The sequence below is a fragment of the Salvelinus namaycush genome, chromosome 1, assembly GCF_016432855.1.
Source record: "Salvelinus namaycush isolate Seneca chromosome 1, SaNama_1.0, whole genome shotgun sequence".
In the NCBI taxonomy this organism is placed as follows: domain Eukaryota; kingdom Metazoa; phylum Chordata; class Actinopteri; order Salmoniformes; family Salmonidae; genus Salvelinus; species Salvelinus namaycush.
The window spans coordinates 76259107-76284290 of record NC_052307.1 but is presented as its reverse complement, the minus strand read 5'-3'; the positions used below and the strand labels follow the sequence as shown (position 1 = coordinate 76284290).

Below are 25184 nucleotides of genomic sequence, written 5' to 3'. Positions count from 1 at the left end.
TAAGGGGAGTTTTTAGCTTTTGGTCAGCGAGTGGTTCCTGGAAAACATCTGAATCGTTTTATAACCAAACACAGCTGCCGTGCCAGTGTATGTGTGTGTGCGTGACAGTGTGTATGCGTGTGTTCATCCGTATGTGGAAGAAGGAGAGAGAGTGAGGGTATCTGTTTGCTTCCCTTTCCAAAACGGAAAGAAAGAAAAAAGTTTGGAAGTCTTTTTCTCACAGTAACTTTTTTTAGGCATGAACGCCGAGACGTGCGTCTCATACTGCGATATGACATCCATGGATTCATATTATAGCCCCTCTGCACCGCAAGGTAGGGATCATCCGACGAACCCGTTTAGGACATTCCAAGTAAGTGACACCAAATACAGCCCCACTTTCCTGCCAAACAAAGGTCAGGCTTACGGAGAAAAGTCTCGGAGCCCATTCCAACAGGAGTGTCAGTCATTGGATGCCACCGCTGGGGAAGGCACCTTTAACAAATACCACCTCTTCATGCAGAGGTCTTCTTGCAAAACCCCCCCGGAAGGAGGCAAACTGCACCAAGAAAGCGAACACAACGGAGCGCTCATTCCCTGCTATGGTGAGTAAACCACAGTTCTGTTTCGAACGAACGGAGATTTCCCGTGTCCCGTATTGTTTACTCTTATGGAGAAACCACATCAAACGACAACAGAAATTGTGCTTGTGTTCTGTATACACTGCTCGGTGTAAATATCTGTTCACTTGACTGACTATGCCCCCAATTATGAGGGATGTTTTGAGTATTTTCCTAAAGTTGGGAACGTTATGCATGTCTCCACATGCCTCGTAAACAGGTTCCTGTAAATTGAGAAATTCCTTCCAATAACCAGAACTGATGATAAAATAAAAGAAATGGGTGAAGTAATCATGTCTGCTATCATTCCGGGTGTTAGGATAATATCACTAATCGCATATGAACATTTGTCAATGCATGAGTCTTTACAAACTCAATGTGATGAACTTCACAACTTACTACCAATATTATGGCCACAACTATCCCCTGTAACACAATTACGAAGAGGCATAACCTTCCCGACTATCACGTTTTCCCTTTGGCGATTGAATTAAATTAGGCTATATTTAATGCGATAATCTGCATTACAATCCTTAATATTGAATCTGAATCGGACAATTTAATTAACACGTTTTCAAGCATGAAAAATGACTGAGCGTCGAATTTACTTTAATATGTGAAATAGTTTATCAGCGGACCAATATTGTTATTATCCATAGTCTCTTTACATCTATAGGCTACTTACTCAATATTGTCTCATGACCAATAGATATTGGGGGAGTTTGCAAATGTTAAGAATCCATCGTTGACATACACACACACCCACACACACACGTTTTGGCACCTATATGATATCAAGGTAAAGATAATCCGATTCTTGTAGAAAATATTGCCCAAACTGATAGCCTATGGTGAATTGAAGATTGTGACTAAAACATTGCTGATCAAACAGCCTGATTTTCTGAACTGACAAAATAACACTGTAAAGGCCTCTAGCCTAGAATAGCCTACGTGCACTCTGCAGAAACGTTGCATTAGCGTGACTTGGGTATTGGTGACCTTATAGATGTTTGTATGGCCATACAATAAAATGTAACGGATCACAAGTTCTTAAGAAATATTTGTTTATTTTACAATGAAATACAACCTTTAACTTTGCAACTCGAAACCCACAGTTGCGTTGCATTAAATTAATATGTAATGTGTAAAATACCTACATGCAATTCTTAATTCTTAATAAGAAACAATACCCTCTACTGATTTCCCGAACTATATCTTTATATTGAAGATATTCTGCAGAGGTCTAGCAAAGGGCACATCTTGAGCGCAGGAAGAATCCGCCCATGCTATAAATTTAACACAAATACCGCAAAATCCATCGCTTTCTCTAACCATCTGCGAGCAGCTTGTGGGTGAGATGAAAACCCACGGACATACAGCGGCTTCTCAGATGATGAACTGGAGGGAAGCATCAAATACTGCGGTAAAAGCTTTATGGATCCTCTCTCAGGAGAGTGGTTACAAGTGCTAAGAATTTTTTTAGGAGTTATTACAAATTTCAAACGTGATTCATTTGTTGTTTAAGGTTTAGAAGTCAGTGACCAAAGCCAGATGATATTCGATACGTAGGCCACGAATCCTCAAGAAAATGGCTTACTTAAACAAGACTAAAGCAGTGCTAAAATTATAATAGAGGCCTTAGAGGCCTTAGACTTTCTGCCAAATAATTATTTCAGTCTCACGTTTCGAAGTCTCTATAAACCAATTGCGGCAGGTAGCCTAGTGATTAAAGCTTTGGGCCAGTAACCGAAAGGTTGCTGGATCGAATCCCCGAGCGGACAAGGTAAAAAATGTGTCGTTCTGCCTCTGAACTAGGTAGTTAACCCGGTAGGCCGTCATTGTAAATACGAATTTGTTCTTAACTGACTTGTCTAGATAAAAAAAAGAGTAGTTAGCTCATTTCTAAAACATTTTCATTAAATGTGGCCCAATTCTGTCTCAGGTTTAGGCTATATTTAGATCAAAGATGTCCAACGTTCCTTCATTTAAACGCACATTCTTCACATATTTTATTACAAAAAGTAAGAGTGCATAGACGATGATCGAACCACATGATAGTTTATTGAACGCTATTGGTAACATTAAGCGCAAGAATGAGTAAAAATCACCACAATTTCAATAATCCTTAATTAATCATGGTCGAAAATCAACCAAGCGCTCTGTGAGGGAAACTGAAGTATTTTTCCATCCATCTGTGTAATTTAGAAAATGTAAATGTATACCCATTACACCTGATTTATAACATAACAATAACATCCGTTTTCCGTTTTTCCGGATCAATAAATAGAAAAACTAAACCGACACTAAAGATGCATGCACAGTGAACGTATGGACACTGGACAGTGCTGCTAACACGAACAACATCCAAATTAAAATCAAATGCCAGATTACTGAAATTATAGAATGAAATTAGAATATTTAACAATTTCCATCAATATTCTAATATCAATTTGCACTGTTGTGCATGGGAACGGTTCGATTAAACGAAAGTATAGGCTTCACCAAACCTGTTAATGAATCACTATTACAGATATTCTAATGAATATCTAGTGAAAACGACAGGAGTCCTGTCCTTCGTGAAAATGAGAAAATGGGGACACAACCAAAGAGGATATAACGAGTTGAGATGTCAATATAAAAGCGAAAGCACTGAATCACTGCTGTCAAGGAGAAGACATTGATCAATTGTCTGGTCTAGCGGGCCAACGTGAGAAAAAGTACACATCAGTTAAACTTTGCCATGCTGTTCTTACTATTGGCTAATGGCTACCATGATGGGGATCAGGATGATATTAATGAGGATAAAGATTATATTATTGTTGATGACTAGACTATCATCATCATAACAGTAATAATAGTATTATTATTACATAATTAAGTATTTACAGCTGAGTTACGGAGGAGGGCTGGGCACTGAAAACATGCCACTAACGTGCCAGAATAGGATTTCTGTAAACCTTAATGAAAGCACATAAACCAATCAGTCTTTCTTCGCTACGTAATTAGTTTAAACGGGTGACGTAACATAGCATAGCCATCAATATAAGATTTAATGATGGTCTGCTGTGCAGATGTTATCAAATCTCTTTGGTTTAATCAAATAACTTTGGACAACAACATACGAACACCAGACACTTGCTTTGTCAAGAGTATGCGACTGATTGATCACTGCTGGGAATCTATGGGAATACGACTACTACTACTACTACTACTACTACTAATAATAATAATATTAATAGTAGTTAAACAATAGTTAACCATATGAGCATATTATGATGAATCAGAAGTCATTTACCGTATGCACATCTTTATTATTCAAAAAGCAACAAGTTGCCTATTATATAGTCATTATATAGCTTCTAATATTTAGATCATTCTGAACAAGAAAATATTCACCTGAAATAAATGAGTAAATACTCTGATCCAAACTTGAACCCGTATGTGCAGTCTTTTCTCTATTGGTCATTTAAGCACATTACGCACGGGCGCCAAACGTGTTTTGCCTATAACATTAAGCCTACAAGTTATTCAAGTTAAACATAATATTCAGTTGTTCATATATTTAATTTCCAATCCTGTGTTATGGCCTTGCTTAACCTTTGGTACGTAATGACTCACAGGAGAGGCGTGCGTAATATAGCGCGGAAAAGATCAGGCCTGCACATAAACCTGTAAGAAATTACGAAAATGCTCGGCATATACAAAGTCAACTAATGAAAACCTATAGACACGGACTGAAAATTTAATGATCGATTTGAAGGTGCGTTTGAATCACATAGGCCTATACTAAAAACCCAAACACATTGTCACACTTTCCTATCAACTCGGGGTCATATTTGCAATGGAATGCGTTTGTGTCCGGGGAATAGTTTTTATGTTCCGTAAACCTACCAGATCACATAATCACTCACGAGATCTTATTTAGGGTCACGTTTTAAAGACCCTAAACCTGGTCTTGGAAGCCATATTGGTTTCGACCACAGGTATAAGTCATGGCAGGTAATTCAACGGGGACTTCGTGAGTTATTACTTCAATCAGGCTTAAGCAGGTAGGCTGAAATTCCTGGAGTCACAGTCTTTACAATATTTCCCGCTAGACACCGCGGGGACCTTTGAAGATAATACCAGCGCTGTTTTCAGGAGATTTCAAGGGAGTTTGTTTCTTTTTGCGTTCAGCTGAATTTGCCAGTGACCTGTAGTCTACATAACGTCGCACACTCGGTAGATGTAAAGAAAATGATTGCCACTGTTAATCCCAAACAAACCGCCATAAATAATACGTAGACTAATGATGCCGTCCTAATGTATCTTATTAAAGCAATAAGTGAGCTACTAAAAAGGAAGTTTACATATCTAATATTTTACAACAGATACCCTCTGGGCACGTGTTTTGTTTTTGTCCTAGCACTACACAGTTGATTCAAATAACCAAGTCATCATAAAGCTTTGGTTATTTGAATCAGCTGTGTAGTGCTAGTACAAAAAAACAAAACTGCTCCCAGGGGAGGCCCAGGACCAAGTTTGAGAAACCCTGTTCTATGGTATCACAGGACCCTGGCTGGGTAGACCATGCACGTTTTTACAGTGGATGTCACCCTTACAGCAGCCTTGCCTGACCACAGGTATGACTGACTCCTCAGACAGAGCGAGCGTTAAAGAGCAGGCAGGAAAGTCTCAGCACTACAGGAGACCTCCACCATTAATGTGACTCAGATGTACATCAGCACTGCCCCCAGTTATTTTCATACTTTCAAAGGCCAGCCCTTCGTAACCACAGGCAGTCCTTGCGTGTCCAAGAGGTGACTGGTTTGTGTAACCTTGCTAAACAAGTGCACATACAAATACACAACATGTCACCAATACAATATTTGTTTATGGGGTGGGTCGCAAGTGATTGAAAGGATCAGTGAATGATTTTGTGGACATTAACATGCTGTACTGTGCTTACAAATCTTTACGTACTGTAAGAGGAAGGAAACAAATACTTTGTGCCTGCAACTTAGAAATGAGGCAAAGGGAAATGTATTGTTTTGTCAACCAAATTGTAAAGGACAGCTAGAACCCTTTAGATTTTCATACAGGTTTTCTAAGCCACCGTTGAATTATGGTAAAAAACTGTGGCTCCAAAAGAGTACAGGGTAACAAATGGCATGGTTTCAACCATTCCTCCATTCAAACCTCTTAAGATGAAACAATGGGACACTTTCTACGGCCCATCAGTCCAGTTACATTGAGGTTCTCTCAGGTCCAGCAGCCCTGGACCAACAATATGCTACTTCAGGGACAACATATACAAGGTCTGTGCATTAGCAGTAGGGGAGAGCAGTCCCTTTCCTAGCCGGGTCTACATGCAGTGATAAAAGCTTGTAGACTCCACTGGACTCCAGGCTCCATAAACCAGACTCCTCTCCGCCAGGTAATAGGATATTTAGGGCCTGGCTCTGAACATCTCAGGGAGAGTGGACAAAATTCAACCTGATAGAATCTGACAACAGGTGGCCTTTACATTGGGGGATTGTGTTTTTTTACATTAAAATATATAGTAGAATAGAATAAGATGGGATAATAGATGGTTTCTTGACTTGGTTTGACACACACAAACAATGCACATTGTCAGAGATAGCTATCCTTGGCTTCTCTACCGTGTCAAGAGGGGTCAGAGTACCCACTGAGAACGTAACCTCCAAACTAGGAACATCAATCTCTTTGTATTTTTCTTGAAGCAACAGGAGTTTTCCTATTATGGTGTTTGACTGTCCTCCCTGAGGACAGGACACAGAGACCTTTAACTCTGGTTTCCTTCCCTTTTTAGAAGAGCTGTACCCCAAAATTCTCCAGAGCGAATCGATCTAAAACCCAAAAGAATCCAAACAGAAACGTACATTATATTTTCGCAACATTTGTAGTCAAGATCACTATTTACTTTAACATTCCAAGAGCTTTTCCAATGAACTATTCGTGAGCTATAGACGGAGAGAGGAAGATCCTTTGTTGTGACATTACAAGCATTTGGTATATAGTTGCGGTTACAATATTGTGTTTTCACTCAAAGAGAGGGGGGATATAGGAGGTGTGAATAAACTGTCCTGTGAGATCCTTTCAATCTAGACTGAAGCCACCAACACCCCATCTGCTGCCCTTTCTCTCTCTACCGTCTTTAGTACAGCACAACCATTTGAGCCTTTCTTTCTGTCCGTCTGTGCTGATTGATATGAGCAGCGGGTAATAGAAACCAGCCATGGAAGTGCTGCGAAGCCTGGAGAACCAGGACACACTTCAGCAGGTTGCTGACATGACTAGAGGTGACAAGGACCTAGGATCATTTTACCAGTTAACTCGTATTTTGGCACAGCAATTTACATTAGGCTCAATCTGCGCGGCCGGAGTGAGACAGGGCTACATTGAACCTCGTACTCCAGGCCTTCTCTCGGCCCGGCAGTCAGATCCTCTGCTGTGTAACTAAACCCTCCATAGTTGAGGCCCTCAGAGGACGCTTACTGATCAGACATCCAGCACAAAGAATATCCCAGAAGATTAGAGTCTGTAATATCACCTACTGCGTATACATTTTCTCAGACGTTATAGTACAGTAAAAAGTTAGCATGTCCATTGGCCTGGACAGTGGCACCCATCACAAGAACTGAAATTATAAGCATGTTGATTTTTTCTATAAACTACCCATTGAATCACATTATTTCACATGGTGTTTCCTAATGACAGAGTACTATGTAAGTTCACATGGGAGCTGATGTAAATCATTTTAAGAAGCCTAGATGAAATTATATATTATTTAACAAGCAGATGATCATTTTTGCTTAGTTACAAGTGATTAACAATTTGTACCACCAAGGACAATCTAGTGCTCTTTCCACATTGTATTTACTTCAGTATAACAATGCTATTGTCAGAAGTGGAATCCACATTATGCTAAGAGGACAGTGGCCAACCTGTCTTTATTATGGCATTCCCGTGCACTCGTAAAATGGATGTTTGCTTCATTGTGGTTTTTAACATCACCCGAGAGATTCAGACCTCACTGGGAAAGGAGGAGGGAACATAACGTCAACTGTTAGATAAACTGAGAGGATCTCACATTAAGAAGCCTTCCCCTCTCAAGGGGTCTCCCTCTGCATTCATTCAAATAACCTCAAATCTATTGGAACATGAAGGCTTTCTTTCCTTTAGTCATTTCAGTACAGTACTGGTTAAAACCACAGCGTACGCAGTCAAATATTATTTTGCATGAACTTTGCATTACACTGGGTATTATATCTCCAACACAACTTACAGTGTTGTTACAGTTATTACTGTGTATTTACATGGGTATAAGAGCAGGGGAAAGTGTTTCCAGATATGCTAATAAGTTGGTTTCAGAAAGACAAATAGAGCTTTGTTCCTTCATCTTATGTGTAATTGTCTAACACTGTCTTGACCTTGTTTTAGAGCTAGCCAAACTGTGGAAAAGGCACTGAGTAGACCCTAGCCCAGTCTCAGGCTAGTGGAGATCCTGCCATGCTCTGGGGCCTGAGAGAGACTCTCAGACAGATGAAGAACCTTGAAGAGAGAGGGGTGATTTATCAGTGTCTCAGGCTTTATGGATACGCTCCCATAGCAGTTGTTTTTTGGCGCAGCGTGTGCACTTCACAGCAGCCTGATGGGATGAATCATCCCTCTCACTGTTTGACTTCAAAGTGGACGCTTACCTATCAGATGCTCCCAAACTACTGTAGCTGTAAGCTAGTCAGAGAGGTACTTATGGAACTTTCTCATCCGTTAGCTGACGTTTTGTTTACGGCGTCAGGCATATGAGAGGGCAGCAGGGATATGAGAAAGGCATGGGCCTAGTGAGCACCAGCTTAGGCTAACCTTGAACTGTTTCAATGACTGCAATTGACACCATAGCCTACTCATACTGCGGTGCTATTCGTAGTGGTGTCATGGTGCTCCTGACCAGGAACAAGATCGTTTAAGAAGGACTGGTTTATAAGAACTGCTGAGACTCGACTCCATCTGCCTTTGGGTAGGCGATTAGCTCTGGTTTTGCAAATGGCCGTGTAGGCAGAGGGCTTGCTAATAAGGCTCTCCCCATGCTAATGCCTTGTGGTGACACACTCACAGGCTGCAATAAAATGGATCAATGTCTCTCACATCACTTTTCATTCGTCATGATGTAGGCATGACAAAGTTTACATCTCAACACACCAGTCAGTCTCTCCATCCACTACCTGTGTTAGTTAGTGTGTCTGTATGTAACAGCCTCACAGCCAGCGGAACGGGCCGGAAGAGAGGACTTCACAGAGATGGCGGGACTTCAGAGCACAAAGCTTCCCATTATGATTCAATCCATATTTTAAGAAGGGAAAACAAACCAAATTAGAGTTACAAATAAACGCTTAGCAGAGAAAACAGCTTACACAAATTTCCTCTGCACCCTGGGTCCAGTCCAAACAGGGATCTATCAAGCCTAGACTACACACACTTAATCTCTTTAATTTATGTTTTCTAATATTTAGGGATTTTTTTTCAGATTTGGGAATATTTTGTCATTAATCGCTCTCAGTCACCGCAGGGTGTCTAATTTATAGTGTTTCTTTTAAATGCTGTGAGCTGACCCTAGCCGTCCTTTCCAATAAAGAGGCTGGGGAGGCGCCCTGTCGCTTTACTGCCAGTTAAATTACACTTTGATGTTCCCCTCTCGTTTTTGACAGCGACTTAACGTCTGTCCCCAGTGAAGGTCTGACCCTTGCTAACTTTAAGGGGTCCAGCACGGATATCCAAGGGCAGGAACTATAGTCATTTACCCCTCATAGCATAGCTGCTATGATGATCATATCTATTACTCTAACGTAACCATCTTTTTTCTTATTTTGACATTTTCTGTGGACACAACTTTTTAAACGACTTACAGTGCAAAATATAAAATTACGTTTGAAGACATTTTTTTGTGGGGAAATGTAGACGCTATTAAAAGGGGTTTACAAGACCCTGTGTTGCTCTGCAGGCAGGTGTGAATACTGTTAGGGTTAAACTGCCAATTAGTTCTCTGGTTTAACCTCACCCCTCTTCTCTCTCACCCACTGATGAACTCTGCTTTCAGACCCTCTTGGTTTCAGCTTGGTCAGATCTGGACTGATTTAGTAGAGTATTCTGTTTCCTTGACAGTGTAAAGAATAATATGAAGATTTCAGTTCTGAACTACCTTGTACTTGGACACAGCCACAGTTTTGTATCACATCTCATTATTTCTTACTTTAAACAAACATAAAAATAGCATAAGACAGCAGTTATACAACTGGAAAGGAACAGGGAAGCTATTTCAATTTTAGATCACAGCAGTTGTACAGTCACTGTAGACTTGGTATGTCAGATCCCTAACAGGGTTGGGGCAGACAAAGAACAATGGGCTCCAGACGTGCCTCTCTCCGTCAGAGAGCTGTAATTGGAACTGATGTGGAATCTTGGATCCAAAGTAAAAAATGAAAAAAATCTGTGAACACTGCTGTAGAGCAGCTTCCTCTAAATGGGAAACACGCATGCTATGAGGTTTAAATGGGAAACACGCATGCTATGAGGTTTAAATGGGAAACACGCATGCTATGAGGTTTAAATGGGAAACACGCATGCTATGAGGTTTAAATGGGAAACACGCATGCTATGAGGTTTAAATGGGAAACACGCATGCTATGAGGTTTAAATGGGAAACACGCATGCTATGAGGTTTAAATGGGAAACACGCATGCTATGAGGTTTAAATGGGAAACACGCATGCTATGAGGTTTAAATGGGAAACACGCATGCTATGAGGTTTAAATGGGAAACACGCATGCTATGAGGTTTAAATGGGAAACACGCATGCTATGAGGTTTAAATGGGAAACACGCATGCTATGAGGTTTAAATGGGAAACACGCATGCTATGAGGTTTAAATGGGAAACACGCATGCTATGAGGTTTAAATGGGAAACACGCATGCTATGAGGTTTAAATGGGAAACACGCATGCTATGAGGTTTAAATGGGAAACACGCATGCTATGAGGTTTTAGCAGAAGGGACTGAGGAGTTTATTGTCTGCTTGCTTCCAAGTGTTGTATCAGGGATGCTGAGATCTAGGTCTGTATAACAGGTAAAAGGTGAAAATGAGAGGGGGGTTGTAAGCACTGATAAATTACAGCAGCATGTCAGAACATATCCTGGCATAGAGACAGAAGTGTCTTTGCTTTATACAGTATATAACATATCATACTTTCACTAAGCCCAAATATGATTGTGTAATCCAATCAGCTAAGGTGAAAGTGTCTGAGTATCAGTTATCTTCAGGAAAATCCACCATGATGCTCATTGGAAATGTCTTTCTCCCCAATCAGTGATCATGAAATGTAGTGAGGAATGCCACTCTGACATTGCTCATCCTAATATTCATACATTCCTTAATTCCATTATTTTACTTTTAGGTTGTGTGTATTGTGTGTATTGTTGTGAATTGTTAGATATTACTGCACTGTTGGAGCTAGAAACACAAGCATTTCGCTACACCCGCAAAAACATCTGCTAAACATGTGTATGTGAAAAATACAATTTGATTGGATTTAATGATGCTGTATTTCTGAAATACTTTAGTGATGACTACTTTTAGTGATGACTGATAAGCTCTTTACCTCCATAGTTGAGATGGAGAAAATATTGCCTCTGCGATTTCAGAAGGACCTCTCCATGCCAATTACTCTCAGTGGCTTCTTGCTACAGGCATATCTCCTTCTATCAGTCTTTTACTAACCCAACTCTGTTAACAGGAAGAAACAATTCAACATTAGCCTTTAATGGCTGTGTTCACTCAGGGCTCCCTCCACTGCATGGGTATCCTGACTGACATTATTTGCAGTAAGACTTTCTCATGTTCCTCATCCATATGGCCCAGCCCCCGGGAGGGCCCACTGCTGTTCACCTGGTGCAGTGGAGAATGCCTTGCCTCGCAGCCACGGCCCAGCGCACGAATAACAAGCGGGAGATTGTCACAATACCCTGCGCCTGCCAAAAACCATCAATGACACAGGGCATAAACAAGAGTCTTTGATCAGCAGAGAGCCCTTGATTTCAAAAAGCCTGACAGCCTTGCCTTGTTGGGACTATCGGTGCAGGGCATATGATGAGGGAATAACTAGAAATGATTTACATTTTGGTAAATGCGTTGAGCTAGCTCGTCTCAGGCTTAACAGGATGTGTCAGTCCTGGGCAGGCAGCAGGCAATGTGGGAGCCATTATACCCCTGGCCAGGGCCAGGGCCCGGACCCCGATCGATGCTGCTGCCTGCCTGACAGTCCACAGTGGCCAGGGTGCTCGGCAGCAGCCTGGAGAAGGCAAACTGACACAGCCAGAGAGAGTGAGCATGCTGCTGAGACGGCTCAAATCAGACCCTCACAATTATTTACCAATACCAGGTGTAATCTTTTTCCTCATATCCAACTCTGAGGGAAAAGTTCTAACTTACAGTATGACAATAACAGACAGAATGAGAGTTGGAGGTTTTGAGAATCAGACGGGTGAAACATAACAGTGCAACAGTGATTGGTATAAATGAACAACTAAATTACAATATTATGGTAGGAAGAGGGGCTTTTCCTAAGTGTGGCCCCTGCAGTAAACAAATCCTACAGCACAAGGCTTCTATTTCTCATGGTGTCATTGACTGTTATGCGGCTCCCTTTACCCAAGTCCTTGAAAGGTGTGTAGGGCGGGGGACCGAGGGTGTGTGTATCATCAGATGAGCTATCAGGTCCCCTCACCTTGCAGCACATTACCCAACAAGGCTCTGTGTGGAAGGCCGGAGGGCATGCTGCCCTGCTGTGTTGAAAGCAGTACGCACACCAGAAGCTCACATGCACACCTACACCCCCTGGCTCTAACTTGACAAGGCTTTACCCCAGCCTCAGATAAGAAATGAGCACATCCCAACCCTGGGCTCCCTAAAATAACTCCCTGTCTCTTAGAGCTAAGCTAAACAGAGGGGAGCGTAGTGCCTGGACTCACCACTAGACCGAGCCAGAGGGGACGTCACCAAGCAGAGGGGTTGAGAAGCAGATGTGAGGTTTGGCTTGGACACCAAACCATATTCTATACCCCCTTGAACAGCCTAGAGCCCAAGGGGGAGGGTTTGCAGTTCATGTGAGTGAGTATGACAACACATTGCCTTCCCAGGACCCCAAACAAACCCCTTAATAGAAGCCGTAATGGAGAGAGTTTAATGATCCACAGGCAGGGAGGGCAGTAAGGGCATAGAGGATTGGCACTGTAGTGGAATAATGAACGAACGGCACACTGGCACAAACAGCATCATGGGAATGTATGATCAGTAGGCTGACTGAGGTTTCACGGCTAGGCTGCTGTGTGTGTTTCCCCTCGCTACAAATTACCGTCCAGCAAATTGCCACTGACACTCTTGTTGCCGGGTTAGTTTGGTCGCGTTAGTAAGTGAGCTTCAGCTTGCAGCCACACCACAGACCACGCCCGGACCACGCGTCTCTGTTAAAGACCTGAGTTCCCCCAGCGTAAGACCTGACTCCAACCCCAACCATACTGAGAGAGAGAGAGAGACGTGAAAACCTGTAATTTTCTACTATTCTGCAATTACTGCCTGCCAGGGTGTCCGTTTCCATGATTTATGAGCAGCGGTATGGAGGGAGTGTTCTGGGAGTCACACAGCTTACACCCCCACTCCTAACCACACCATGAACCAGAGTCCAGACCTGGAACCAGCTGTCCAGGGAGCTTTCAAAGAACAACATGCTGCAAGAGTCATTTGGTCCTTGTGCAGTGCTATATAATACTGTAAACACAGTCTAAATGAGTTTTCCATTGCACATCAGTCCCAAAACATAGGGTGTCAATAATAACCACATCCATAATAATTGAGCACAGTACGAGATATAATGTGCTCTAACACCTCCCTTCTCTCATCCTCTCTCCAGGTAAAGACAGCTCAGGACTGACAGACTCTGACCTGACCCCGAACTCTGACCCCTCTGGGATGGACGGCAGCTACCTGAGTGTGAAGGATCAAGGCGTGAAGGGCCACTCGGACCGACCAGGCTCGGACATGGCCAGCCCCATGGACAAGGGCGAGGGTGAGAGCAACAAGGGCAAGAAGAGGCGTAACCGCACCACCTTCACCAGCTACCAACTGGAGGAGCTGGAGAAGGTCTTCCAGAAGACCCACTACCCAGATGTGTACGCCCGCGAGCAGCTGGCCCTCCGGACTGACCTGACTGAGGCCCGGGTACAGGTAAGACTGGCTCACCTGAGAGGAGCTCTACTGCTAACCGCTACTTACTCAGGTCCTGTGAAGATCTGGGACTTCAGTCTAGCAGTATCACATCAATAACAGTTATGATCACCGTTATAAACAGAAGCACAATTCATAGAGTTCTATACTTGAGCATCCTTTACTTTAGGCCACGACTGGCCAAACAGGAACAAGGACCAACGCTATCTCGAATCAGATGGCGGCTGTTAGTTACTGAAAGGACTTGAACAAAAACCGGACAAAGCCAATGACTAGGAGACTGTGGATAGAACCACATTAATCCCTCAACATCTGTGGCTTTGGAGAGATAACGTCACCAAGCCACCAGGGTGAGAGTGAGATTTATTTGGCAATGTGGGAGTAGGGGCCAACGCAGGGCAGGGGGCCCCAAGGGGCTGAGGATGGAGCTGGGCCTCATTTGTTCACTGTCAAGAGAGCAGACTTTCATCCACATATGAGGAGACACGCTTGGTTCTGCTCAGCTCCACACCCTAGCCTGCACCTGAACCCCTGGACTTCTGAACCTCTGAACTGAGCTCTGCAAGTGGCTAACCAGGCCTGGGGCTACAAACATACAACCTTCCTGTGACCTTTCATTTACATATAATCCGTCCATGACTACTGCCACATTCCAGCATTGGTGGATAGATGATGAGACTCCCCTCGTTCGTAGCACAGACACAGACACGGACACACACACACACACGTGTGCACACGCAAAGTCTACCAAATGCCCTTGGATTCATTGTGTTTTTCTTTCATTAACATCCTGTTCAGGAAGAATGTGTCCCTCCCATGGTCTCGGGGGTAGGTGTGAAAACCTTCCCGAGTCTCTGGTAAGTTGTGAGGTTCGCAGCAGCCATCATGCACTATTCCATAGGAAACATGCCACGATATACAGTACAATACCAACACAAATATCTGTAAATACAAACGTCATGTGAAAGTAAAGAGAGCAAGTGCTCTTTGAAAGAGTCTGAGGGATTAGATCAGGCTGGATATTTATATGACGTGCTGGCACAGTGGCCAGAAACCCCTCACAGTGAAACCCAGGAAGTCCCTGAAGCCAGAGGGTTGTAATTCAGCCTAGAGCTCTCTCTCTCTCGCTGTCTCTGTCTCTGTCTCTGTCTCTCTCTCTCTCTCTCTCTCTCTCTCTCTCTCTCTCTCTCTCTCTCTCTCTCTCTCTCTCTCTCTCTCTCTCTCTCTCTCTCTCTCTCTCTCTCTCTCTCTCTCTCTCTCTCTCTCTCTCTCTCTCTCTCTCTCTCTCTCTCTCTCTCTCTCTCTCTCTCTCTCTCTCTCTCTCTCTCTCTCTCTCTCTCTCTCTCCATACACACACATCTATATGTGTATATATATACACACATCTGGGTAGTGGGTCTTCTGGAAGACCTTCTCCAGCTCCTCCAGTTGGTAGCTGGTGAAGGTGGTGCGGTTACGCCTCTTCTTGCCCTTGTTGCTCTCATATATATATATATATATATATATATATAGAGAGAGAGAGAGAGAGAAATATAGGTAGTTCAGCTGGGCCCTTTACAGCCTAAGCTCTCCCACTGACCCTCTTAAACCATTCAAGTTAAAAGATAAAAGACACAAGATGCCTTGTCAATAGATTTCCAAATTAATTAAGGCAGTGTTTTTCAGATTGTAACTGAAATACTCTCTCTTTAGTCCACTTAATAGGACAGAACAAGAGGAGCTTGTAAACTTGCCTGACTATAAACGTTAGCCAGAGAAATGTTTGTTTTTTCTGTCTACTGGTTTCAAAGGGAGGAAGTCGGTTGAGCTCTGAGTCATCTGCACTCCAGATACATCTACAGGTCAAAGGTCAAGGGTTTCAATAACATCACGTCTCTCAGACTACCTTGCTGTCAGTCCACAGCTCTGAGGCTGCTGGACGTTGTTTGACATGGGGAGTATATAATGCAACATAAAATGCCAATATGAGTTAAGGACCAAACTACAGACCTTAGTTAAGATAAAACAGGACAGCCACCCATCAATAAGCATAATAACAAATAATATAAATATGATATTAGATGTTGTGCTCATAGCTGGGTAACTATACAAATTAGAAATACTTAGTCATTGAGTACCACCATTGTGTACTATTTGCAGGTCCATTTGGGCCTTGCTATAGTATGGAAACAGCAGTGGCAGACGATCAATCCTCAAAGCCGGTCTCTGAATTCAAATTAGCTCTATCCCCATGCAGCCTCCCTGCCAGGACAGTTTGGCATTTCTGTGTTCTTTCTCTCTGTGCTGGAACATAACTAAAGCCTCATAGTAAGTCTCTAAGCTACTTTAGCTGTCAACGTCTTTACCAATTACTGTCACTACCCAGTGAGCACAACACAAACACTTAGCTCTACGGAACAGACCCTGTCTAGGGAGAAGTCGGACAGAAAGCACGAACAAACCGTATCTGTTGGTAGATAGATACTTACTGTCCGAACATGATCAACAACTCTACTGGTGGATCACTGTCAAAAGACACAAAGGGAGAAGGTGCATGTGAAGCAAGGAGTGAGTCCATCCAACTATCATACTGTACTCTTTGCAATCTCTTCTCCACATAATTTAGCATTGTAGTTGAAGAGGGGATTCATGGGCAATAGAAGCTAGTGAGTATTTGGGTTGTATGAGACTGTTGAAAGAAAGACATGAAGCCAGAGAGAGAAGGAAAGAGACAGATGACAGCAGTGAGAGGAGAGGTGAGGGAGCGTAGCTGTCCTTCTCTCTTGTCTGTGTGGCTCTTCTGGGCTGGAGGGGGAGCATCGGAAAGCCAGGGGTTTAGGTGTCAGGAAATTAAACATAAAATGAAAACAAGCTCTGGTTTGAACATTCTCCCATTTCACTTTTCAATGTCCCTACTCAGATTTATAAAGGGAGGAAGAGTGTGAGTGAGTGAGTGAAAGAAAGAATAAATGACCAAGGAGAGAGAGAAATCATGTCAGGGGTGCAGAAAGAAAAAAGGGGAATAATTGGCTAGTTATTGTGCTCTCTCACAAAAATGCTGTGATACCATATACTGCTCATATATTTCCTGTATCAGTGTAATCAGTGAGTAAAGCTTTCTAAACAGACGATGTGAAGCTGAGGGACAGTGCTCTCAGCTCTGTGCCTTGACATGAAGTGCAATCAGAGTCAGGCTGATATCAGGTTACCCAGCTCTGAGATAGGTCCTATGACGTTGTGTGGGGGAGGGCGCCAGGCCTAAGCCCATCTGAGACTGACTCTATTCAGATCACTTTCACCAGCTTTGATGGAAATTTAAACACAATAATGCTTTCAATAAACAACCGTTTTAGGCTCAGATGTCAAAGGTAATTACAGCACACTTTTGTCATGAGAAAATTGCCCTGTTCCTGTCAGAAGACAAAGAAAGGGAGGGAAGGGTCTGTGAACGTTTTGTTTTGAGTACTCAAGTGAAAACCTCCTCTCCACATTGTCTGTATTAGAGGCCTAGAGATCCTTCTGCTCTCCTCTCCTCTCTGATTGCCCACCCGCCCAGGGAATCAGACCAACGGATTTATTACTTCACCCTATTTTTAATTATACCTCTGAAAGTGTGTGTGTGTGTGTGTGTGCGTACGCATGTGTATGTGTGTACTTGGTTGACAGAGAGGGGAAATTGTATGGCAGTGGCTGTGTAAACCACAAACTGATTGACCAAAGGCTCATCCTCAGAACCAAGTTCAAACTCTGTGACAAATCAAGATTGCAAAACATAGGGGGCTCCCCCTTTGAATAGGCCTCCACTTCACGAATCAATAAATAGATGGAGTTAATCTGAGAGTCAGATGGATCACAGGGAAAGGAATTTCTGGCTGCTTTTGAGACTATAAGCTTAAGAATAGTTTGCTTTATCTACAGAGCAGCACATACTTTCACTTTTTTCCACTAAGATTTTCGGCACATTGATGTCTGTGCAGATAGAACAGTCGCTTTGGATAGTCGCTTTGGCTGTGATCCTCAGAACCCTTTTCCCATACAGAAAATAATAGTGTTATTTGTATCTATCAGAAAGGCATTCTCCTGAGATGTGGTGGAAAGTTTAAAGCTTCAGGCTTACTGGGTCCAGTACTACCTCCGCCCCGGCCCCCACTGACTCCCCCACTCCCCCATCTCCCCTCCACATCTCGCCCTCCATCCCAACCTCCTGCTGCTGATGGCGCTGATAGGAGGGGAACTCAGAGGAGGCCTTCACAAGGCCTGTCAACTTCCCCAGATGTCAAACTCCAGCCAGGTCTCTGCTTTCTCTGAGAGAGGGAGACTGTAAAAAATAAGCCATGCACACAGGCCCAGGCCCAGGGCTGAGGGGCAGAGAGTCCCCTTCTCTGTGATTCCCCTGCCAGGCCAACCATGGAGGTTCCTGGACTGTTTCTCAGGTGCCTGACCATGCTGCTGGACAGTGCTTGCCCACAGTTCACCCAGCCTCACTGAGCCCCAGGCTTGAGAGACACTTGGTAGTCTCTTTCCTCCCCTTACAGCCAAAAGACACAGAACAGCACCACAATTATAATCACAACAGTGTTTGTGCAAGTTATGTGCTTTGTATATTATACTGTAGACCTACATATTATTTTAGTTCTATTGGATGTTCAGGGAAAAACATGTATGACTGACTATATTCTTCTTTCAATTTTGAACTATGCTCAAAATGTTTTACTATGTGTATCTATGGATCTTATGTGACTATGTGACTCAGTCTTGACCTTTGCCCAGCAGGTGTGGTTCCAGAATCGCCGAGCCAAATGGAGGAAGAGGGAGCGCTTTGGTCAGATGCAGCAGGTTAGGACACACTTCTCCACGGCGTACGAGCTGCCTCTTCTAGCCAGACCTGAGAACTATGCACAGGTAATAATAATTAATAAATAATACAGTAATTTAATGTATTTACAGTTGAAGTCGGAAGTTTACATACACTTAGGTTGGTGTCATTAAAACTCGTTTTTCAACCACTCCACAAATTTCTTGTTAACAAACTAGTTTTGGCAAGTTGGTTAGGACATCTACTTTGTGCATGACACAAGTCATTTTTCCAACAATTGTCTACAGACAGATTATTTCACTTATAATTCACTGTATCATAATTCCAGTGGGTCAGAAGTTTACATACACTAAATTGACTGTGCCTTTAAACAGCTTGGAAAATTCCAGAAAATTATGTCATGGCTTTAGAAGCTTCTGATAGGCTAGTTGACATAATTTGAGTCAATTGGAGGTGTACCTGTAGATGTATTTCAAGGCCTACCTTCAAACTCAGTGCCTCTTTGCTTTACATCATGGGAAAATCAAAAGAAATCAGCCAAGAGCTCAGAAAAAAAACTGTAGACCTCCACAAGTCTGGTTCATCCTTGGAAGCAATTTCCAAACGCCTGAAGGTACCACGTTCATCTGTACAAACAATAGTATGCAAGTATAAACACCATGGGACCACGCAGCCGTCATACCGCTCAGGAAGGAGACACGTTCTGTGAACGTACTTTGGTGCGAAAAGTGCAAATCAATCCCAGAACAACAGCAAAGGACCTTGTGAAGATGCTGGAGGAAACAGGTACAAAAGTATCTATATCCACAGTAAAACGAGTCCTATATCGACATAACCTGAAAGGCCGCTCAGCAAGGAAGAAGCCACTGCTCCAAAACCGCCATAAAAAAGCCAGACCACAGTTTGCAACTGCACATGGAGACAAAAATTGTACTTTTTGGAGAAATGTCCGCTGGTCTGATGAAACAAAAAGAGAACTGTTTGGCCATAATGGCCATCGTTATGTTTGGAGGAAAAAGGGGGAGGCTTGCAAGCCGAAGAGTACCATCCCAACCGTGAAGCACGGGGGTGGCAGCATCATTTTGTGGGGGTGCTTTGCTACAGGAGGGACTGGTGCACTTCACAAAATAGATGGCATCATGAGGACGGAAAATTATGTGGATATATTGAAGCAACATCTCAAGACATCAGTCAGGAAGTTAAAGCTTGGTCGCAAATGGGTCTTCCAAATGGACAATGACCCCAAGCATACTTCCAAAGTTGTAGCAAAATGGCTTAAGGACAACAAAGTCAAGGTATTGGAGTGGCCATCACAAAGCCCTGACCTCAAACCTATAGAACATTTGTGGGCAGAACTGAAACAGTTTAGGCGAGCAAGGAGGCCTACAAACCTGACTCAGTTACACCAGCTCTGTCAGGAGGAATGGGACAAAATTCACAGTGGGAAGCGTGTGGAAGTCTACATGAAATGTTTGACCCTAGTTAAACAATTTAAAGGCAATGCTACCAAATTCTAATTGAGTGTATGTAAACTTCTGACCCACTGGGAATGTGATGAAAGAAATAAAAGCTGAAATAAATAATTCTCTCTACTATTATTCATTTCACATTTCACATTCTTACAATAAAGTGGTGATTCTAACTGACTTGATTAAGACAGGGAATTTTTACTTGGATTAAATGTCAGGAATTGTGTAAAACTGAGTTCAAATGTATTTGGCTAAGGTGTATGTAAACTTCCGACTTCAACTATATATAGCGTTTTTTCAAATGCTCAAACAAAATGCTTACATAGTAAGGAGGAAACTCTCCTCAACCACCACCAATGAGTGGCACCCACTTGGATGAAACACAGCAACCGTTTGTACCAAAACGCTCACCAGCCATCAGCTGTCATGGTGTAGAGGTGAGGTAGGTCTTGGAGGAGCAGAGAGTGGGGTTACTTACATCTTCTGGGTGTTACAGACAAAGGATTTGAGAGAGTAGTTCAAGCTGAGGGGGAGGCCTTTCTCTGTGATGCATTGACAGATCAGCAGGCCCAGATGAGGCAGCTCCCCTTCTTGTTCTCTCCTCTCTCTGTCTGCCCCCCAGAGAGTGAGGTCAGGCTGGCTCCAGTGACAGGCCAGACACACCCTCACATAGACCCAGAGAACCCCCCATGTATTATTCATCTGCACAGAGGGTCAGAGGGCAGGTGTGTGTGTGTGTGTGTGTGTGTGATGCTGTGAAATGCAGCTCTGTGCACATCTGGCCACTCCATGCAAGCCTCCAGCACCACTACCCCGGCCCCCCATCTCAAACACCCCCACACCCACACCCATATCCCTATCAGCTCCCTGACCCCCGCCGCTCTCTCTCTGTCTGTGGAGGAGGGTGACAGGAAGCATGGAGATTACTAAGACAGCCAGTTAAGGTGTTGAAGGACTGAGGTAGGAGGGAAATGTCTTTCCCTTCAACTTATGTACCGACCTGCAGCAACACTCCAATAGAGTTTTCAACGTTCAAATATCAGGCTATGGATAAGTAGACCATAATGTGAACGTTGCTCCACAGAGTTGATAGGTTAATGAATTATTCAAGTAGATTTGACAGACTATGGTGGGTATCGTAGGCTTCTTGATCTTCATAGCCTATTTGTAAAGCGTTTTACCATAAAAGGTCTACCTCGTCTTTAGGCCATTGAGTGTGCCGGGCGAAATACCAAGGAAGAGACAAGTGGAAGCTGGTGCACAAGATAACCATTTTTTGGGTGGTGAGAGTTGTAGACTGATGAACTTCACCGAGGAAGCAAAACATGACAATAAATAATTGTACAACTTGTGCTGTATTGCATTAGTATCCTCAGTTGGTTCTTTTGTTTGTAAACAGGATGTCAAACACACACCACATCCTTCATTCTGCAATAATCATATTCAGTCTACAGAGGGTGTCTGAAAAAACTAAGCACTGACTCACCCAAATAGTTTTTGGTATTTAAAGTGACCCTGTCCTCTCTCTGCGTTTCAGATACAGAACCCATCATGGATTGGTGGCGGCAGCGGAGCGTCTCCTGTACCAGGCTGTGTAGTGCCCTGTGACTCAGTCACATCCTGTATGACCCCTCACCCTCACTCCGGCAGCGGTTTATCTGACTTCCTGGGCGTCCCGAACCCTGGGGGTCACATGGGACAGACACACATGGGCAGCCTGTTTGGGGGTCCTGGCATGGGGTCAGGAATCAACGGGTACGATCTGAACAGCATGGACCCGGACCGCAAGTCCTCCAGCATCGCCGCCTTGCGTATGAAGGCCAAGGAGCACAGTGCAGCCATCTCCTGGGCAACATGATGCCTCAACAGCAGCAGGACAGGGGCCTCTGGGAACCCCACCACGTCCAAACCAAGCCAAAGCAGAGAGGGGGGCCAGTCTGTGCTACTATAACAGAAATATTGATAATCTAAAATAATAATGATGATAAAAGCCATAAAAGCCATAGCAAATTGCTGAAGAGGAGAAAAGAGACTAACAAATCTGGACAGTGAACTTCTTTATTTTGTGTCTCTGATGGGAGAGACCAGTGGACATCAGAGATGAACAACAGTCAGTCAGGTAGTCAAAGCATGAGATAAGAAGCAGGAAATCAAGAATCAGACGTATCCTTAACGAGACAAATGAATTGGTTGCTTGTTGGAAACAATGTGCTGGTTATACAGTAGCTATAAACTAAAACACAACAAAAATAACAAAAAAAAGCTGAATAGATTTGAACCAATCCCTGCACTTATTCAGTTAATACAGGTAATGCTGTTTGTACAGATATTGAGATGCGTCCGCTAACACACCTGCTATTGAGTGTCAATATAGCTTTTTCTGTTCAGGTGTTATTATACTTTCTTGTTTTCCAGTATTTAAATTTTAAGTGTGTATTTTTTTATTCATTTTGATCATGGTTTTGTCACAGAATCCCTTGTCCCTTTCTGTCAGACTGTGTGCGAATGCAACTAACCACATAAACTGCAAACTGATATTCACATATTTACATACATTTGGCCTGATTTGGGTCTGTGTGTACATTTGGGTTTCCTTAGGTCATTTTGGTCAGCTTCACTTCAAGGAGAGGGGTGTAGGTAACGGTCAAGCCCAAAGCCGATCCATCTCCGTCAGACTAACTGAAAGAATGCTGATAAAATCAGTCATATTCTTCAGTTTGGGAAAGAGGTAAACCATTTCAAAGGTAGCTTACTGTTTCTGGTTTGCATGGTCAGCACTAGCATACTTTAGGTTGGTGCTACCTTCCAACATTTAAATGTCAGATATAAATCCAGGTTTGTTTAAGTGCGGGCAAACGGAGAGCCCTACTTGCCCCGCTGATGGGCCGTCACTGAGCCAGAGAGGGACGGGGACGAGGAAGTGGTGTGTGTGAGTATGAGAGAGAGGCACAGCAGGCCTGCTGGGGCCTACAGGTCTGAGAGCACCAGACAGGCTCAGCTCTGTTTGCAGGAGGAGATTCAAAGTGGACATGCCATTTCCTCCCTTGGCATTTCCTCACCTCACATTTCCACCTAGGGAGTTACAGGAAAAGTGCCCTCCAGTCCCATTGCCAGAAATAATACCCAGCGGCAGCCTTGAACAGCAGAGGCAGTGTAGATTATACAGATTATGCAGTTTTTGTAGATTATACAGTTTTTGAGGGAGATAATAAAATGCTGACTAACGCCATCAATGTTGACCACTGTCTCTTTTCATGTAAAGCCTCACCACCCCTTATAGCCCCCCGCCCCCCCAGGCAACAACCGGATCCCCCGTCCCTTCACCTCAGTGTGGACATGGAACAATGCGGGGGGCAAACTGGCATCCGTGCTTTCGATGGCTCCATGTCACGATTTGCGGAGGTGACAGAAATACTAGACGTGTTCCATCATCTTATGCATTATGGGCTTTCTGTTTTCCCAAGGTCCCATTTGGATCAAGTCAAAACAAAAGGTCTCATAGATTTGAAGCCAAATATGATACCCCATGCACCTTAAGCAGAGAATCCATCTCTAATTCCGTAACACAAGCCTCATTATTTCCCCTTTCACTAGGTAGCTCTGCTAGGATATAGTGTTATGAATGATCCAGGATGAACTGTCAGCATCTACAAACAGTGGATCAGAAACCCTTTCCAAATGACAACTCAGATTGGATCCAGTTTTACATGGCAGTTCAAGCCTAATGCATGAACATACTGCTGACAACATAGCTTGTCTCTTAGTGTTTGGAGGTGCTCCTCTGAGATTTGGAGATGGGGCCCCTGTGCTCTCATAGGCCGCTCTAAGGGGTTGCTGGGAGGGCGAACGGGCCGCGGCGTTCCGGTGTTCTGGGAAAAGGACAGTGCACACAGCTGCGCTCAGGGGATAAATGCAAAACAAACATGCCTCGCACATGCTTCCCCTCAGCTGTCATGGCTCCGTTTACAAAGAAGCCCCCACATTGCACTAGGGCTCTCCCTCTCGCTCCTCTTGCCGAATGCCTGCCCCTCCGGCACTAAGGCCATACATAGCCGCACAGCCAGGCTGCAGCCTTTTTAATTAACACTGAGACATCTGTGGACAGGGATTCTTTCTGGGATTGTGTGACAGAACAGACAGAGCCGCCTGTGGCCCTGTGCTTCAGGTTGGCCTATAGCTGTCTCTGACTAGGGCTTGGGGGGTTTACAGTGCTGGGTTGGGTGCTTCTCAGAGCTCAAACACACATCAGGTCGACACAGTTGATTTGTTTACCGTTTTCGTCATGTTTTTTAAAACATTTGAATTTCTTTATTTATAGACATGTTCTGTTATCTGCAGTTCTCTATTGATTGAAAAGGACAAAACCGAAAGCTCAGTGTTAAAGACTGCAGAAACGTACAAGCCCATATGAAGCCTTCTTGGATGAATCACAGGTTAATATGTAAATGTTCAATTTCTCATCTACCCTAATCGAGGCACAGCTTGCCTTAGGGCCTTAACTGATCAGATATGCAGAATTTAAGTAGTTGCGAAACAGCTTGTATATCAGCTCATCCTGTTGTAGCCTGCAGGGGTCCCAGTCTGTCCCTCGGTGATGATGTCACCTTTCACACCACCCCTATCATTTCTAATACTACTGAAGCAGGGCAATAAAAATAAGTAAATACTTATTATAATATAAAACTGTGTGTTGTGTGTGCATGTAAAACATTTTTTTGTATGTAAATTGGACTGATTTACAGTAATTTACAAAGACCCTTGAAATGTTACTAATTTGATGTAAAGTTTTGCATTATCTTTGTGAGATACTTGTGGGTTGGTTTTTGAGTGATCCTTTTGAAGGGGGTGGGTGTTCTTGGTTTGAGTTTCCAAGTATTTTGAAAGGTTTTTGTGGCTTTAAGCTATATTGTATGGCTTTTTAATTAATGATGGTATACTTTTACTTGTGTTCATGTTCTCATATATATTTTGTGTGAGTTACTATAGTACAGTAAGTTATTGCACTTACATAATATTTTAGATTTTTTTTTTACAAGCATTGAGAG

The 25184-nt window shown here is 43.3% G+C and overlaps 1 protein-coding gene across 1 annotated transcript; it reads left to right on the top strand.

Annotated features, from left to right (window-relative positions):
* Window positions 1-238: 238 nt before the first annotated feature.
* Window positions 239-21997, top strand: LOC120056877 (homeobox protein aristaless-like 4). Its single transcript, XM_039005138.1, has 4 exons — window positions 239-584; window positions 13562-13875; window positions 18628-18756; window positions 21677-21997. The coding sequence occupies exons 1-4, from the start codon at window positions 239-241 to the stop codon at window positions 21995-21997; spliced, it is 1110 nt and encodes a 369-aa protein (XP_038861066.1).
* Window positions 21998-25184: the final 3187 nt, after the last annotated feature.

What these genes read in the sequence shown, in the direction of transcription:
- LOC120056877 (XM_039005138.1), top strand. Translation starts at nt 239, where the DNA reads ATGAACGCCGAGACGTGCGTCTCATACTGCGATATGACATCCATGGAT. An exon ending in TGACTGAGGCCCGGGTACAG is followed by an intron (nt 13,876 to 18,627) that starts GTAAGACTGGCT and finishes TTTGCCCAGCAG; the next exon opens with GTGTGGTTCCAGAATCGCCG. An exon ending in GACCTGAGAACTATGCACAG is followed by an intron (nt 18,757 to 21,676) that starts GTAATAATAATT and finishes TCTGCGTTTCAG; the next exon opens with ATACAGAACCCATCATGGAT.